The sequence below is a fragment of the Muscardinus avellanarius genome, assembly GCF_963383645.1.
Source record: "Muscardinus avellanarius genome assembly, chromosome: 6".
Taxonomy (NCBI): domain Eukaryota; kingdom Metazoa; phylum Chordata; class Mammalia; order Rodentia; family Gliridae; genus Muscardinus; species Muscardinus avellanarius.
In genome coordinates, this window is record NC_137791.1 from 56,487,162 (window position 1) to 56,506,960 (window position 19,799).

The following is a 19,799-nucleotide window of genomic DNA, read 5'->3' on the forward strand; positions in this document are numbered from 1 at the left end:
GGTAACAATGGGGCTGGATCTAGTGTTAAGCCCATGTCACCCTCCACATTTTCCACAAATGTGGAGTTTTGGGCTCTCCCTGCCTCAGGAGGTGGCAGATACCTCTGAGACCAAGCTCAATGTAAGAGTCTCTGTTCTCCACAGGTAGGGCTGATCTGGTCTGACTTCTCCCTATTCACCATGATTGGGTGGTCTGTGATAATCCCGGAGAGTCTACCAGTTAGGTCTAATGTTAAGCATAGGTCTTCCCCAACACACTCCACTGATGCAAAGCCTGAGTCTGTCTGAGCCTCTGCTATATCCAACAGCAGACTCCACCCCCACCTTATTCAGATTGAACAGAAAATTCTCAAACCCAGTGCATTTATTGTGGAAGTATGAGTCACTAGGGGCACCACACTGGTGTTCTCCCATGGGAACCTGGCTTCACTTAAGGTTTTTGGGCACCTGTCTGGATCTCTGGAGGGCATGCTGAGCTCAGTCACTACCACTGCAAGATGTAGCCAACATTTGTGAAGGAGGAACCAGATGGCTTACAATTCCTATGTTCCACACCTGCCCACTTCAGGTCCCTGGTTGCCCTCCTGTTTGTCCCTGCAGTCGGGTGCAGTGAGGCAAGATGGTGCCAGTGTGGCAGCCATGGCTGCAAGACAGGCAGGTTTCTCCTCAGGTGCTCTGGATCCCTGGAGGACGCAGCAAGATAAGCTGCCACCACCGGAGCTGCAGCTGGTGTTTGTGCAAAAAAAGCTGATGGTCCACAACTCAGATGATCTGCATCTTCTCACTTCAGGTCCTTGGCTTTTTTTCCTGCCTCTGGAGTAGGGTGTCTATAAACATCAATTTTTGCTCATAGAGAACCAATTGAAGTGCCTTTTAAGTGCACCTGCAATATTTTAACCAAAATATGATAGCTAGTAATATGTTTATAAACACAAAAGTTTATCTTTGGTTTCTGGACTTAGAATGCCGCGGCTGCCTTTATGTTTAATCCTGTTTGGGAGAGGTTGTGGAAATTATACCTAGATGTATGGATACATATATACTCACAAGCCTCTGAGTTTTCTACTAAAGTACTTAGAATATGGCTCTATTTGTGGAGTAGATACTATAAAGAAAATGTTTTTAACCTTTGTGTGGATTTTTTTGTATATCCCACAAACTTCCTTAAGTCATGGACAAGTTTGTACTTTTGCTTTCAGTGACATCTATCTCAGAGGATAAGCTCAATAGGATTTTAGGTCATTAGTTAAATTAAGCCAAATAAAAGTGCTTTCATCAAGCCATGACTTGCTAATTGGTTTTGGACTACAGAGAAGACCAAACCTGTATGATCCAAGCTAGATTTTCCTTTGAAGAAAGTTATCTGTGAATGCTCAGTTGCCATTAAAGACACTGAAGAGTTAATTACATAGTTTAGTAAAATATAGTAAATAACTATAATTAAGAGCAAGACAGTCTTTACTTTCAATTTTGTATTGTCATCTCTTCTGCTTAACTCCTTTGATATCACCATTTGTTTCATTTTTCAGTCTCAAATTCCCAAGATGTCTCTTTTAAATCTAGGAAACACAATGGTATGGATTGTAAGATCAAGAAAAATGCAACATTTTTCTAGATTTCTTTATATTTTTCCTTAAAATCAGTGCATCCAAATATTATAACAAAGTACAGTAATATGACAAAAGTGCCTATTCTCTCATCCCCTGCCCTATTAAAAATATTTCATTACAAGGGATGGTGGTGCACTCTTGTAAGCCCAGTACTTGAGAAAGAGAGACTTGAGAAAGGATTGCAGGTTCCAGAACAGGCTCAGCAACTTAAGCCCTCAGCAATTTAGTAAGACCCTGTTTAGCAATTTAGTAAGACCCCGTTTCAAAATAAAGTGCAAAATGGGCTACATTTCCCACTTCTTTCTTCACACTAGCTTTGATTTCATTTAGTTCAACACCAGCTATCTCACTCAGAGGTAACATCCCTGAGTTCAACCTCCAGTAATCATCCCCCCAAATAATTTTACTAGAAAAAATGGTATGTTAACAAGCTTCAATGTGAATATTGCAAATGCATGCTATGATTCTAAATACTTCTTGGTTAATTCAAGTAAATGATTGATTGAGAGTGGCAATGCAGTAGAGTTGCATCTCTCTAACTCAGTATAGTGATTTTAGTGATTTTATGCACAAACTCCTGGCAGGGGTAGCAGGAATCAAAGAACTATTGTTCCTTTAAAGAAGAATATTTATTAAAATAAACCTAAATCAAATAGAAATATTATGGTGGATAATTTAGAAAATTAATCCTCTTTTCTATTTTGGGTTTGTATAAATTTTAAATACACTAAAGTATTCACACGAAATTATTTGCTACATAGTATTTTCCAAATCAACAATATACAAATTACAGTTTTCATTAAATGGACATCTTTTAAACTCTTAAAACTCTTAATCTACTTTAAGAAAATTTTGCAAAACTTGTTCTATAGTTTTTATTTCTCCTTTACGAAGCTGAGAACCTAGTTGCTTAAAGTTTATCATGAATCTTCCATGAAAGGACTAATAATAAATTTATATATAATCTCAATTTAGCTAATGGACTTGAACTTGATCCACTGATTTGCACCACGGACTTCAAAAGGTGGATTGCTGCTGTAGAGATGATGGCCTAACTCATCTAGAGGTGGTTCTGGGTCAGTTGTAGCAAAATGGGCTGCGTCCTCCACTTCTTTCTTCACGCTACCTTCGATTTCCTTTAGTTCTTCAACACTGGCAAGCTTGTTGTTGATTATTTTCTCCTGAAGAAGCATGATGGGGTCACTCTTTCTTCGTACATTCTGCACTTCTTCTCGTGTACGGTAACTGATTCCTGGATCACTCATGCTGTGACCATGATAGCGGTAGGTCTGCATCTCCATCACTATGGGCCCCTTTCCAGATCTACAGTAATCAGCTGCAAACTTCGTCGCCTCCCGAACACACAGAACATCCATCCCATCTACCCTTATCCCAGGGATGAAGTGGCCTCTCTTGTAGTAGTCAGTGCTGGCCGCGGACCTATCCACAGATGTGCCCATTCCATACAGGTTATTCTCACAAATGAAGACACAGGGCAATTTCCACAGGGCTGCCATATTGAAGGCTTCAGCTATCTGCCCCTGGTTAGCAGCGCCATCCCCGTACAAAGCCAAACAGACTTCATTGTTGCCCAAGTATTTACAGGCCAGGGCGATACCAGCTCCCAGGGGCACCTGCGCGCCGACAATGCCGTTGCCCCCATAGAAGTTCTTGGTATACATATGCATGGACCCTCCTTTTCCTTTAGCACAACCTCCTCTTCGTCCGGTCAGCTCCGCCAAAATGGCTCTGACCGAGATTCCCCGAGTGTAGCAAATGCCGTGGGCCCGATAGGACGTGATGACATGGTCGGAGGAGTTGATCCCCGCCTCCAGCCCCACACAGCAAGCTTCCTGCCCATCGCACAAGTGGCAGAAGCCACGGATGAATTTCTGCTTGTACAGCTGGTCGGCCTTCAGCTCCATGCGGCGCACCACCTGCATCATCCGGTAGTACTTGAGCCCGTCGTCCCGCGTGAGTACCGCGGTGACAGGGGGGCCCTCCTCCAGCCGGTACAGGTCACACTGCTTAATCTCGATGGCGGCGGGGTTTGAATAGTGGCAGGACGCCAGCAGGACTCTGCGAGCTGGCTTCTGGGCCTCCCTCGACAGCACACGGGACACCACAGCGGCCAGCATCTTCCTCATGGAGTGCGGTTGGCAGCGCGAAGGCGGCGCGCAACGCCCGCGGAGGCTCGACGGGTACAGACTGAGGATCCACAAGGACTTGCGCCACAATCACCGCGAGAATGCGGACGACAGGAGGTCACATGCCACAACCATCGCGAGAGTGGGGAGGGCACGAGGTCACAGCCACAATCATCGCGAGAATACGGAGGGCATGAGGTCACAGCCACAATCATCGCGAGAATACGGAGGGCATGAGGTCACAGCCACAATCACTGCAGGAATGGGGAGGGCACGAGGTCATGAGCTGCAAATACCGCGGGAAGGCGCCGCGGAGGGGCGGGATCACACGGAGCAGTGCTCAGGACTACTAGCCACACGGTCCGGCTGCTTGGTACTGCCACTTGCACCTGTAAATGAATACCTGATTCTAATTAACATCACTACCACTGGTCAGCAGCCATAATCTGAGCCCCTTTTTCTACTCTGCCTCACAGCACTACTCAAATTTACTCTCTGCCTGTAGGAGGAGGAATAGGAACAGGTTCAGCTTCTAAGGTACATCGAGGGTTTGATCAAGGTATTTCTCTCTACTAATATTTAGTCTTATTTTATTTAAAGTATGTGCGAATGTTGTATCTGGCTACATAATATGCCACATTTATTTAATTAAAAAGTTGCAAATTATTTAAGAGGTTAACTTTAAAAATTTAAAATCTAACCTTTTTATTTTAATAATAATATATTTTTTAAATTTTTTGGTGGTACTGGGGTTCCTAGAGGCCCTTCTCCCCCCGGGATACACTCCCAGACCTATATTTTTATTTTTTATTTGGAAACAGGGTCTCTTAAGGCAGCGAGGCTGACTACAAAACTGGGCTATCCTCCTGCCTCCGCCTCCAAAGCGCGGAGATTACAAGCGTGTGCCACCATGCCCGGCTAAATCTAACCTTTTTAGAAAGAAGTTAGTGCTCCTGAAATATATGCCACATTTACTCTACTACTTCTAGTTCTTGAATCACTTGAGGGACCATAGGGGGAGATATAAAAACCTCAGGTGAAAACTGAGGTCTAATCCCAGAATCATCTTTACCTGACATGGGAAAATTAGAGGCAGGGTGACGTGCAAATTGTGAGAAAAAGGTTGGTAATCTCTCCTCCTTTTCTTACCCTTTTTAATAGTTCTGGATGGGGTTCAGTTTTCTACCTATTTTCTGGCTTATTTTATGTCATTTGCTATTGTTTTAGGGCAGGTTTACTTTATTTTGTGATGCTGGGGATTGAACTCATGAGCATTCTAAGACTCAGCTATGTCTCCAGCCCCTTATATTTTTTATTTTGAAACAGGATCTGGCTAAGTTGCTGACAGAATCGCTAAATTGCTGAGGCTGATTTCCAAGTTATGATCCTTCTGTCTGGGCCTCCCAAATACTAGGACAGGTGTGTTCCATCGTGCCTGGCTGAGGGCTTTTATTTTACTTAAAGATGTTTCCAACAGATTTCCATATGTTCAAGTAGCTTTTTGTTATAGTTCATTGGTGGTTTTGTTTTTGCTTTTTTTTTCTTTTATATCAATCTAAATTGGACAAGCATCAGTCTAGGGAATGGAGAGGATTTTGTTATCGATGCCTTTTTATGTAGTGACCATTAACAGTGTAACTTCTTAGAAAATGGAGCCATGAAATAAAATACAGTTTAAACTGCAAGAGAGCAATAGTTTGTTTTTAAGCCACTGATAACAATTCCATCACAAGAAAGAAGAACCTTAGGCCCAGGGAAAAACTCTAAAGATCACAGATCAGTTTCATTTATTGTGTTTTTACTAGAGGGTGATTTCTGTTCCTCAATTAGCTAACCCTAAACAGAGCATCTATTCCTTTTACATTGAAAGCAGTTTGCCATAATGCATCCTCTGATTTCATCCATTACCTATTTGTAAATGATAAATTTCCCTAGTATAATTACAAAGCAGCTGCTTTCTCCTTATCTAGATGCAAGTGTTATTTTGGACACTTTTGATACTTAGACTAGGAGGAGAAAGTAGCTCGTTAAAAAGTTATGATAATTCTTGAAACTGTATCTTCTCTCCTCACCTTCTGAATCCAGCCAACAAAATGGGCCTCATTTCTTCACTCTTTTTAAAATTCAACTGTTGAAATTCATGGTCTTGCTGTGTTGTTTGTTCCCTCTTTGATAGTTAGCCTGTCTCTGCAGTTCACTTTCATTCCTGCAGGTATTGGAGATCTCCAGGGAGCATTATCTCCATAAGAATGAGAAAAATGACACTGCAGGATGGAAGGGTAGTGTTAATGGGTCACTGAGTGACAGCTGAGTCTTCTCTCAGAGGTATCAGCCAGGCTAGCGCTGCCAGGAACACAAGAGCTATACAGTAAAGTGTGCCAATTTAATCTTGTCACATGTAGCCTGGACTGCAAAGATAGAGCGTCCCTTAAAAGCCCAATGTGACAAGGCTAAAGGAGACTTATACCAGAGGAGAACATGCAAAGATGCTAATTGGAAAATATCTGTACTACAGGTTCCCACAGAGATGGCTCTTTTTGCAACAGGCTCTGTTAAGGTAATAAATAATAAAATGTGGACCTTCCAGGGACCTCTTAGACATCAGTTGTTCTCTATAGCCTAAGCTCAACTTAAAGACAGATGAGTGGAATTGTATTTGCAGAACATGATATTCAAGTATATTGATGAAACTTATTAATCCTGATGTTGACATTGGTAATTTTTATTGCTATCTCTCCCATACCCATCCACATTTTCAAAGTTAAAATGGCATTTCCAGAATATCACTATAAAAGTTTAAAACTGCCCAAGGAAATTCTGAGCTGTTGATTCTCCCAGCTAACCAGGATGCAAGCACTATGTAGAAAATAGGGCCAATAATGGTGGTCTCCTTTTTTTCGAATAATTTGTCTTCTGTCTTGTGATTGTTCAGTGCCATGTTTGTTACTAAACAGAACTAAAAAGTCATCCACATGGTCATCACTGGAATGTAATTTGCAATTACAATCAAATTCCAAGATTTTAATTAATTTCAGGTCTTACTTTTAATCTTCTTGAAATTATGGGAAAGCAGATGAGCACTTTTATGAGGCCAATGGCAGACTTAATATTTAATAAATAAAAAAAACTAATAAAAGTGGAGCCTATGATTATAGTAGCAGTCATTCATGCCAATGTGATAGAATTTCACATTTCTTGTCTCATGGTCTGAACCTATTGGGGAACTTCTGAATTTTTCTTAAATATGTCATTCCCTTTGGGTCAATAGCATATAAAATAATTTTTAATCACCAACAAGGTCTCAGCCTCCCAAATATTGGGATTACAAGCATGCGCCACCATGCCTGACTCACATACTTAAAATTCTGTCTCAATCATTCTGTAAATAGGCAAATAGACATACATTTATAGAACTGTCCCTAGTGACATTAATTCAATAATAATAATAAAGTATATATCAAATGTGATAGTAAATATAAACTGTATTCAATAGTATAATGAGAGCTTCACCTCTGTGCAACTAGTCTTTGTAACCTTTTGGTTTCCTCTTAACTATATCATTTTATAGTTCCTTTATAAATGCATCCAAGCAATCCTTCCTTCTAATGATTTTGAGTAAAAGATTGAAGCCCATGTGATAATATGATTGGCACATTTACTTCTTTAGATTTTGCTTTTTTAAAGAAGAACTAAGAGTCACTGAAGTAGGTTTAACTAGGAAAGGAAACATTGGCAAACTTCCAGGACACTGCTGCCCCCTAGAAGGAAGTTTGAGCATTACACTTGACTAATACATAATCTGAAGAAGAGAGTAAGGATGAAGCAAATTATGCACCCCATTTTAACTACAACCTACTCTTGACTACATCTTTGATTATATTTGCTCTATCCTGTGTCTAAGCTGCTCCACATTATTAACCTATCATATTCTAAACTTAGATATTAAGTAGGTTCTATCTGAACAGATAGATATATAAGGAATCCCTATATTTAAATGTGTACAGACATGCCAGAAGAATTTTATTGGCAAAATTATTTTAATAATGAAGATGCAATTTTATCTTATGATATGCATTGATTTCAAATTCAAGGCATCAGTTCAAATACTTCCCAATCATTGATTGATGTGAAGTTTTATAAAATTATAACACCCAGTTATATACATGAAATTTTATTTTCTCATTTTAACTAACACATTCCATGTCTTTGCTATAGATAGCAAAACTTGCCCTTTGGATCCTACAGAATTCAGTGAAGTAGTTGCTATTATTCTCAGGTTTTTTTTTTTTTGGGGGGGGGAGAAACTAAGTCTTAGCTAGGTAATAGGCAAAACTTACAAACCTATTAAAAGACACCTAGCAAAATATTTCATCTTTATTCATATTGTGCACATTAGGTGTTTTCTTCTCTATGATCCCTTGCTGTACTAAGGAGGAAAGTTACAATGATGACTTAAAAAGACAAGCTCCTTTTTCCTGGGGAATTTTTCCTTAATATGGTTTATGTGGAGTGGGTGTGCTATGAGCTCTTCCAGATTTTCTGGCACTGTCTAGAGAAAAGGACACATCAACATTGAATGACAGAGGAAAGAAACACATGAGCAGCTGTTATAGAGGCAATAAAACTAATGTATTGTATCCCAGGCAATGGTTACAATGACAGTTTGTCTTTATTAGAATCAATGATGAACAAATTAAAAATAGAGTGCTGTCAAATTGCAACATGCAGAACAGAACACCCTAATTTTGTAAAGTTGTGTTGTCTCCTTTAATTTGATAATATTACAGAGCTGAAAAGGCACACTGGGAAATATGAAAATCTGTATCTCATAATTATGCATTGCATTATGAATATGAATGCAGTTTCTCCAAGCAACCTAAGATAATGCAGTAGATGGCTTAATGGAACTTTTCGTGCGTGAGAATCTTTCTGTTCCCACGAACCCACTGTGCATCTAGATTCTAAGATATTTCCATAGTACCCGATACTGTAGCCTCAAAGATAATTTTATATTAGAGGCTCAAATGATATCATCCACATTGGCAAATAAAATAGTATGAAAGAAGGGTTTTTAAACTCCAAACATATTAGGGGCTCCTGGAAAAGATCATATTCAGGCAGCAAGATTATTGGGGATTGTCAATGGAATTTAACAAGCTCCTGTTAGGGCCACCAGATAACCAGGCTGCTTCCATTTTCTTGACATCTGAATACTGCACTGAATGGCGTGTTTTCTCCAGAAACCTTTAATATTTTCTTATACCCACCTTGCCCTCTTCACATCCCATTCCATAATAAAAATTGCTATTTATAAGAACACATTACAATTTTTATAAGGGATTTTCTTTCATTTATGTTTTCTCTGTATTATATGAAATACATAGAATCCTCACTGCTCAGAAGAGAAATAAACACAAGGAAGTTAGTAAGCCCAGTAAACAGTGGGCATGTCTTTAGATAATATACCTATTCATGGAGAGCCAGAAGGAATCTTATCCAGTAATCCAGGGATTCTTGCTTAAACCAAGTCACTCCCTGGCCTCAGCTGCCAGACCTCTGATGAATGTTGACATCTATCAGAACTTACTTCCTGCTAATATTGGCAGAAGAGGAATTCTCTTCTTATCTGGAAATCTAACCCCTCATCCTCTGCAAAAGAACCTTCTCTCCTCTCATAATGAGATACTGTGCTCACTCACATTCTACCCACACCCTTACTAACAGAGGATCATCAATTTTGCCTTCTTCTTTGGCTGGCTTTCATGCTCAAATTTCCTCAAGTCTGAAAGAAGATACCAAAGTCCTCATTGCCTCTTTTAGATCTCATCCTATATGATTCCTTTTATCTAGTCAAGCTACGCAGATATGCTGCCCGCATCTACAGTCTCCATTTACTTCCCTTTAATTGCTTCCATATGCTTCTGCAATCTGTGTCACCAACAATGAACTGAAATTTCTCACATCAAGGACTTGGATAAATTGAATGACAATGTTAAGATTATCAGTCTCTGGAACTCTCCACCACATACATAAATGTTTCTCCATGGATATTCTCTTACCCTAATTAAAAAAAAATAGTTTATGCCTTTTATACCCCAGACCTCATTCCCTAATACATAAACCTGGACTTAAATAGTAAGTGTAGAACTAAAAAAAATAAAACAGTGATATATGTTCAATTCTTGCCAACTTAAACAGTTACCCACAGAGACTCGTGATTTTTTGGTTTAATTTTCACCATAGAGAGACGGCAATTCTATTTTCAACATGAACTTCTCTTCATTCTCTCTAATCTACCAGAAAGATGTATTTCAAAGCCCTTTTTTCTATTTAAACTTACAAATATTCTTAAAAGAAGGATTTTATACCTTTTTCCATTTAAGAATAGTTCCCCTTCCTAATTTTCTTGTCATTAACAACTTACTGCTAGCTTATAAAGTTAAAAAATATTTTGACTATAGTGTCTTTTTGAAATTTCTATACTGTAAAAGCAGAAAAGCACAAAGACAAAAAATTTAAATCACCAGAAGTTAACAGGTTAAATTTTATTTTTAATTTATTTGTGATATAATTGAGATTATATTATACATCTTTATAAGTCTTTGAGTTTTTCTCTTATCATCATATTAGAATTATTTTCAAAATTACCAAAAAATTATAAGATCATTTAAGCCACTGCAAAAAAACATTATGTGTATATGCCATAGTTTGTGTAATTTAACATAAATATTCTCCTATGACTGAACAATGGGATCATTACTGAGTTTATTCTATAAGCCAGGCACTATGCTTTAGTGAAAATATTGATATTTGAAACTTAGTTTGTAAAGATTTTACCAAAATATTTAACCAGCTCAGTGTATCAGTCTTTATGCTCCCATATTTTATTTTACACAGTCATGTGTGTACATACTACATATAACTGTTTTCTTCTGTCTATTGGTTTTACTCTTTGAAACATGGGAATTTGTTGGATAATAGGGGGGTTACATAATATTTTGTCTAGTGGGTTTTCCCACTTTCATGTAATGAGTACAACAATTTTCATTGTTAGTGGATGTTAAAATCTACATATATAAATCTATATTTTCATCTTTTCATCTATTTTTTGTGTGTGTGGTACTGGGGATAGAACCCATAGGCTTTCTACCTCTGGGCTATACTCCCAGACCTATTTTTATATTTTTTTTATTTGGAAACAGGGTCTCACTAAGTTGCAGAGAGCCTCATTAAGTAGCTGAGACTGGCTTTGAACCTGTGCAATCCTCCTGTCTCAATTCCTAAGCGTGGGGATTACAAGTTGTGTACCACCATGCCCAGCTTTATATTTTTATCTTAGATGCTAATTTTTCCTAAGCTCTTTAGTCTTATTATCTGTCAGTTGATTCTCATGTTATCACTTCTCACTTTTGATTATTATAGCATTATATGATTGTTTATTTGATAGACTAAGCCCTTTCTCATCACATTTTATTTCTTTATTCATTTATGTATTTATTTATTTGGTACTGGGGATTTAACCCAGGAGTATTCTGCCTTTGGACTACATCCCCACCCCTTTTTATTTTTATGTTAAAATAATCTCACTAAATTGCTGAGTCTGGCCTGGAAACTGCTATCCTCCTGTCTCAGTCTCCCAAATACTGGGATTACAGGCATGTGCCACCACTCCTGTCTTCATTATATTTTTTAAATCCTTAAGACTTTATAGCCTATATAGCATTTCATATGACAATCAAAATAATTTTATTAACTTAAATAAATTTCAAATAATTTTATCTTTATTTAGTTTTTCCATCCAAAAATATGCATCTCAATTTGTTCAGAATTTTATACACTGACATTGTGTGCTTTTTCTTATGGATGTCCTATACATTTTAAAATTGTATCTTTGCTTAGGTGATGGTGGTTTCAATAGGTAATTATGTATTGACTTACTACTATGTTCCAGGCAATTTGATAAGCATTATAAGTAAAATTTTAATTGTCACTGCATTCTTATCATTTAGATAAAATTGCCATATTATTACTGATAGGAAACCCTAATTTCTAATACTTTTATTGATGAATTATAGTCTTACATCATAATATAGTTCATAGTGATGGGGCATACATGCACATAGCATGTGGTGAGCTTTCCCTGGCTCCCTCCTCATTCTCTCCTTCCTCATACAGGTATTGAGATTGACATTGGTATTCTCACTTATGTTCATAATGTCAACGGAAGTGATTCCTTCATTAATTCTTCCTCTCCTTCCTTTACCTTACTCCATATAAACTCCCTCACTCCACTGGAGTTTATCCATTATGTGAAGTCCCTCTGGTATTGATTATTCCCTAGCTTCCATATGAGAGAGATCATATGACCCCTCATTTTCTGTGACTGGTTAATCTCCTTAACATAATTTTATCCAGGCCCATCCATTTTCCTTCAGATGACATAATTTTGTTCTTTGTCATTGCTGAGTAGAATTCCATTATGTGTTTATCTCAAGATTTTCTAATTCATTCATCAGTAAATATTTCCAGGAATCAAATCCAGTAAGTGATAAAAACTGGACTCATATCCAGATCTAACTTCTAAGATTCTAATATCAACTAATATAAGTCTAGCTCTGACATAGAAGCATTTATTTTTCAAAGAAAATATTCCACGTTTAATTTTACTATAGTTTATGTAAATGTGTTAAATTGATCAGACATAATTTTTACTTATTGAGATAGTCATATCACATCTTCTGTTTGACTTAATCAAAATGTTGACATTCACTTCTACTCCTGGGCTAGGTGATATCCCAGGTAATAACAAAAAATATTTTTGTGGAACTCCAAGAAGCATTACAAAATTTATTTGTCCAGTTTGGGTATAGTGACTTACTGATACTCATTTAGAATGATAAATAAATAAGCGATAACATGATTATTTATTGTCCAGATAGAGCTTATGAAGATTCTTGATAGTGTTCAGTAGAAACAGTCTATTTTTGCTCACACCCAAGAAAAATATCTTCCTGTTCTTTCTTGCCAAATGTATCATTTTTTTTATCTCAGTTCATACCTTCTTTCTCAAGAAAGAGTGCCTGTTATTAATCATAAAGCAGTGGTTCTCCATAACTTGTTTATATTGAAGCGATATAGTTTCTTGCATCTTTAGTTTGTTAACATTAATTAATTCTGGTCATATAATTATTGATGATACTGCATCATGCATCCTGCCACCCATGAACACTGGCTTCTCAAAGCTTTTCACTCTGTCATATTGATGACAAGAACATATGCAGTCTTACTCAGAGTATACAGGAAAAAGATGATAATTCAGTACTCAATCAAGTCCAGTTTGCCATTAGGATATTTGTGGCATAGAAGTAGAAAAACAAATACAGCAACAAAACAAAACATATTCCAGTCAAATCTTCTCTTGAGCTCTAATAGTTATCATTACAGCCTTCCAGATGTGGTTTCTTTCCACATCAGTTGTACTCCTGCTTTCTGCACATGTTATGTTTGGGACATGGTTTATACTCAACAAAACTTTTGTTGAGATTTGATTGCCAATGTAAGACTATTGGGAGGTAGGGCTTCTAAGATCAACTTTCTTGCAACTCTGGATTAGTTGTTAACTAAGTCACATAAATGGGTTAGTTATAACCAGAGAAGGTTGTTGTAAAGCAGTCTGACTCCTTTGTTTCCACCTCTCTCCAACTCAAGCCTGTTTATCCTTCTGCTTTCCTTCACTACATTATGATGTAGTATAAGGTCCTTGCCTGATTCAGCTACTCAACCTTGAACTTCCCTGCTTTCAAGACTGTGACCTAAATAAACAACTTTTCTTTATAATTTAGCCAGTCTTAGTTATTCTGATATAGAAACAGATAGTAGAATAAATGAATCACCACCAGCAAGATGGGCTATGGAAAGTATGAGAAGAGCATTCCGCTTTGTGCCAGGAACAGCTTTCCCTTCTGTGGCACAGCTTAAGAATTATATGCAAACAGGATTTCCTAGTGAACTCTCCTTAAATTTATGTAATAAATATATTTATATTCATCTTATTAATAAATTGTTATATAGTCTGATTTTGGCAAAAAATTTTTTGACTTAAAAATGCCTGTTTTGCAGATTATATTTACATAGAAAAAATTTGAATTCCAGAAGTCAAGTTTCTTAATAACTAGTTCTACTCTCATTTTCAATAGATTGCAATAATTTAAGGTCAGATTCATCTTTTTACCTCTTTTGTATAATAATATTAATCACTGACTTTACCAATGCTTAGCATATAATACTGTTGTTAAACTTTATTATAGATTAATTAGTTCTCACAAGCACAAATATATGTGGTACTATTATGCATACTTTCTCATGGTTAAAAAGAGTTTCCTAGAAGCAAGTATCTTCTCTCTCATGGAAAAGTTTGTAAATTTTGTAGCCAGGTTATTAATTAGCTTAATCTGACCCCAGACTTTTCATATATAACCTCTGTAGACTAGAGAAAGAGTACTGAAAAAGATAGGCTCTCTGCCTTTAGGTTCCTTAAACCCTCATGCTAGCCTTTCATTAGGTTTAATCAGATTCGACTTCTTTTCTGCCTGGCTTTTAAATACATTTGTATACAAGGTAAATGATTCACAAATGAAGGAAAAAATATCCTGATCTGTAAAGTCTGCTCTGGAGAATAGCTTACTGTGAAAGCAGAATTGGTCTAACTATCCCAGATTGGACAGACTTGCTACTCAATCTTGGTAATGCTGGTCCCAAAACGTTAGGACCATGGAAAGGGGAGAGTAGAGAGGGAATTCTTGCACCTGGGAGATAATCATTCTCAAGAGGGAGGGAGAGGAGCTTAGCTGACATTTAACTTTTATTCAGTATTTATTTCTTGAGTTTGTCACTTAGTAAGCCCTCCAACTTTTCTGGGTAAGGTGGCTGAAAGTACAAAGAAAACCATGAAGTTATCCAGCCAACCCAAAGTACTGATGAGTTTTTTCCTCTTTCTCCCTCATCCACCCATCCAACCTCTCCTCTCCTCCCACCAACTGGTCCTTCCTGGATTGCCTATTGTTAAATCTGTTCTCTTCTGCTGGGAATCTTTGTGTCTTTTAATCCTTCAATCTCATTGTTTCTACCTTTTGTTTCCTCAGTGGGTGACTTATTTTTCTCAGTGTGGATAGTAAATTCTGAGAATTGTTGGTATGAGGTAGAAGAAATATATTAATACTTGGAAATACTGTCCTTTAGAAACAATATACTTGGAAAACACAAAATAAACAGTTTTTGAAAAAGTAATACATGAATTCAAAGGTTTGTTTTGAAATAAGCATACAAGAGTTTTATATACAAAAGAAGGATCAGGATTCATTTTATAATACTGAGAAAAAATAGCTTGAAAAATTTTAGTGGGAAATGTTCTCACTGGAAGAAACCTAAGACTCCTACAAAACAACTTAAAAGTATGAGGAACAGAAAGACACATCTAGGTTGAAAGAAAGCAGATATTTTCATATGTGGATTTTCTGAAATTCATATTACCTAAAACAAAGTAACATGGTTTTTTGTAGGGGGGAGTGGAAAAAGCAATTAAAACAGGGACAAAATTTACCTAAAAATTAACCAAAAATGTTTTCCGAGTATATCTTCCAAAAAATTTAGAGATTCTCTATAATCTATATTTAAATATTAAATATGACAGTTAAAGAGTTTGGTACTTGGTAGAGCAATAGGCCAAAGACTATAAATTTTAAAAAATGTTGGTGTTCATATGAAATGGGAATTTAGCATATAAAAACAAATGACAGTAAGTAAGTAAGCAAATAAGGTTACCAGTACAGTATTGCAGAAATGACTAGACCCCAGGAAAAATAATTTTAAGAAGTTAATTTGGTTACATGCAGTAGCATGAAACCCAACTTTAATAACACCCAAATATTAGTTATCCAGAAATAACAATATAATATGTAGAAGTAAAAATTACCAAGTAAAAAGTACTTTTAATACCCAAGATTCAAAGAACAATTTATTCTATATACAAATAACAAATAAGTATAAGAATAAAAGGATAAAAAGTAAAGCAATTATAATTTATAATTTATAAAAAGGAAATTCCAAGAAACATTTTAAAAGTTAGGCCCCACTCAATATTAAAGACATAACAAAGAATGATATATCATTTTAACCTTCTAGGATTTCCAGAAGTTAAATTTGGTATTGAATAGCTCCTAAAGTATGGGAAGTAGACCTTACCTAATTGTTAATGAAAAACAAAATGCTCAGTGATTTTGGTACTTACCACTTGGACTGATCATTTTTTAAATTTTTTATTGGTGCATTGTAGTCATAAATCTTACTGTGGTACAAGATGGTAGAAGCATACATGCACACATCACTTATTTACCTTACTATTTTTCTCTCCTATGTGCAAATATGAAGACTTATCCACATATACAGAACTTAATCTGTTTTGTTCAAAGTTATAATCTATGAGGTAAAACTGTAAATGGTAAATCAAAGGCACCATATAAACATTTGTTGAAGAAAATAATTGTATATACTTTAAGAATTTCTTTCTCATATATAAAGAAAAATTTTTGTAACAAAAATTTAGCAAAAAGGCATTAAAAATAAGCCATATGATCAATTGACTGCAATTGATCTATTATAAAAAGCATGTATGTCTTAAAAGGGCAAAACGAATGATATATGCATGCATTCCTCTACCATCTTGTATTCCATTAATACGTGTGACTACAGTGCACCAATTAAAATAATAAATTAGAACACTATAGTTAAAAAAGTGTTCTCAATTTAATCAAATAATAAAATTCAAATACTTTTTATGGGTCTACAGGTGTACTTGGAACTGAACCTATGGGCATTCTACCTTTGATCTACACCCCAGCCCTTTTTATTTATTTGTTTGGAAACAGGGACTTGCTAGGTTGCTGAGAGACTTGATATATTACTGAGGCTATCTTTGAATCTGTTAACCTGCTGTCAGCCTCCCAAGCACCAGGATTACAGGTATATGCCACCATGCTCAAATAAACCCAGGTATTTAATAGCTCCAAAAGTAAATATATTGATGAAAAGATATTTATTTTATGAAATTATTCTTTCTAGTAAAAGAATACAAATAAAGCAAAAATAAACACTAAGAAGAAGCATATGTATACAATAATCATTTCTTTTCCAAAGAAAAAGATGCTGAACTAATAGTACTATGCACAAAATGTCCTGCAGGGGCATGTGGGGAAGGAAAGGGAACTAAGGGGCTCAGGAAGTGCTGCGTTCATGTATCACCCTGACCTTCATCATGAAATATGATTACAAAGCACCAATAGGAAAAATGCCAGGCCTATGATACACAAAGTTTAGAACTGTTTGGGTCCCAGACACTTACAAGTAGTAGGGAGAGAAGACAGGTTGAGTTTTTTCCTGAATATTCATCCAACTCTAAATCTTATTCCTGGTTTTAATTCTTAAAACTTTTGATAATACACCAATATTGGCTTCTGAGGAAGATTACAAGCAAGCATACCAAAACACTAGCCTTACATCTTAAGTTTTTAACCCATTGAGAAGGAAGAAGAAGGAATAGTAAATGAAGACAGAAAAAAATATCATCTTCACTATTGATGAAGACTATATTAGAGAATGTAAAAGTCAAATGATTTGGCTAAATTTACCCACAAATTGGGCAAATTTTTAACCTAGTCATAGAAAACCTTTCTTGAGGGAGCAAGCTGTGTCAAACCCCAAATCCATTAAAAAAATAAAAAAAGAGGCTGAGCTAAGCACGCCAGTTTTACTCTGTTCCCCTGCATGAAGTGAAGAGTCTACACAGTAGCTAGGAATGTTCAAATATGAGCGCCCAGCACATGGAAGGAAGTTGCAATTGGAAGGAGCATTCTCTTTGAGGTATACTTTGGTTTTATTTTTTTCTGTGTTCTATTTTGTTCTTTAATGCTTATTAACTCATTGGACTTTATAATCAAATGTATGATCAACATATCAACAATGACTTTTTTCTTTAGAAAGAAAATATATACATAGGTTATGAATATACATTAGTATAAAGACATAGATATATACCATATTGATATAAATATAGCAATTCAATATCAATTTTTGTTTGGACTGTAACACATATCTTAAATCTGAAATAATGGAAGGACAGTCCTTATCTTACCTTTATCAAACAGTTCTCAAGCTGTAGTGGATGATGTTGATGTATTTATTGATGAAAAGTAGTCTCTCTCACGAATGAATTTGGAGCAGTGCTTGATAGGCAGTTTTTTCTAGTAATATAACCACCACTATTTAAGTTCTGTGCTCAATTTTTGTTGATACTGACTTTCTTCATAAAATTACAAAGATCAAAGGAAACTTCTTCTTGAGAGAACTCAGTGGCCTGAGTTCTTGCTTGACTACCTGTGCCTGTCAGCTGGCCAGTACTCAACACTTTGCAAGGTCATGTGGTTGGCTTCTCAAACCTTCTCCACTCTGCAAAAGTTTAAATCTAACTGCACAACTGAAAAAATGCAAAAGAAAACTGTCTAGAACCCAAAACTCAGCCATAAAAGGAACCTTGTTATTTTGATAATTTTGCTCCCTGAAATTTTATTCCCTGTCTTTTCTTCCATAACAATAAGCCTAACCTAAAACTGAAAGGTTGAATACTTTGAGAGGGACTGAGAATGTAACACGGAACAGCACATTGATACCAAACATCACTTTTATTACTGATAAAAGATGTGGCTTAGTGAAGAAGTCAAGTATACTTGCAGGCTATACCCACTGTTAAGGTGAATTACCCAAGACCCAAGTAGTACCATGAAGCTTCCCACAAAGGAGGACTGTGGGCAGCTCATGGTAGATGGAGAAAGTAAATTAATCAGGGTCTCTGGATTGTGTTTTACATATTTTTAAATTCAACAGGCCTTTTTTCTTACATGAAGCAGAATGAGTAAAGAAAGCAGAAGAAAGAGCCCAAAAGTGTAACACTTCATATGAAAAGAAAAATCAGGAATAAAGAACCCTGACTCTAGCCCAGTGATATTATTTGGCTTAATATGAAATCATCAATAAAATCATTTATTTAAAATTACAATTCAATGGTGACTGTAGGACACAGCACATCTCAGTAGTTGAAATAAATAAAGTTCAACTACTGAGGAGGCTGCATCTTAATAAACAAATAAATATAGCTCATGACCTAAAACAGATCCAGGAATCATGGATGGCGGAAGGAATACAGTAACTCTGAACTGTGAGATCCACTGCAAAAAAAAATTGGAGCATGCAATGGACCTGCTGGGGATGTGACTGGCCGCCAGCACCATCATGAGCTATGGGCCCAAACTGTGAGTCCTGACACAGCAGCCTCAAGAAATTCAGGTGAAAAACCAAGAGTTTGAAAGCGGCCATAGAGCTCCAACATCTTAAGCAGCAATCTGTAACCAAGCACCTCAACGGCAGTGTTTGCTCACCAGAGGCAGCACCTGCAGTGGCACAGCAAGACCTTCAGAGACCTGGAAGGGGACCAGGTAACTGGATGTGCCCAGAAAAGCCGCAGGACCCAGCAGTGCAGCGAGCTTTCCAGAGCCCCAGACCAGGGCAGCCACCTAACAGTGTGTGCCCAGATGAACCACGGGACCTGGTATGCACCCAGTGTGTGCCATGGGACATGGCAGTAAGCGTGTGCACTCACTGTGTGCCATGGGACCTGGCGGGATAGTATAGTCTGAATCTCCAGAGACACAGGAAAGGTGATCAAGGTGTACTACCTGCACAAGGACACAAGGGGTCACTACAAGACCACATTGGATGACCTCTACCCCTGTGGGTAGGGAAGCAAAGGCCTGAGCTCTACGAGGTGAGTTCAGAGGTGCAGACTATAGGCTGGAAATACACAGAACCTGTGATATGCACAGAACTTATAAACAGTGACTCCCAATGCCCTGACGCCTAAATGCAAAGCTTTCAGAATTGAGAGAGGGGCCCAACCACTCAGGAAGTGGGTTCAGAAGTTGACTATAGAGTACAG

The 19,799-nt window shown here is 37.0% G+C and overlaps 1 protein-coding gene across 2 annotated transcripts; it reads right to left on the bottom strand.

The window, feature by feature from the left end:
* Window positions 1-2,581: 2,581 nt before the first annotated feature.
* Window positions 2,582-3,757, bottom strand: PDHA2 (pyruvate dehydrogenase E1 subunit alpha 2; the record flags this gene model as incomplete). Of its 2 annotated transcripts, XM_080697545.1 has the most annotated exons (2): window positions 2,582-3,151; window positions 3,245-3,757. In XM_080697545.1, 2 exons carry the CDS (start codon window positions 3,755-3,757, stop codon window positions 2,582-2,584), a joined length of 1,083 nt encoding a protein of 360 aa, XP_080553671.1. The 2 variants fall into 2 exon arrangements, with proteins under 2 accessions (XP_080553671.1, XP_080553670.1); XM_080697544.1 differs by having other exon boundaries at window positions 2,582-3,757.
* Between the last annotated feature and the right edge of the window lie 16,042 nt (window positions 3,758-19,799).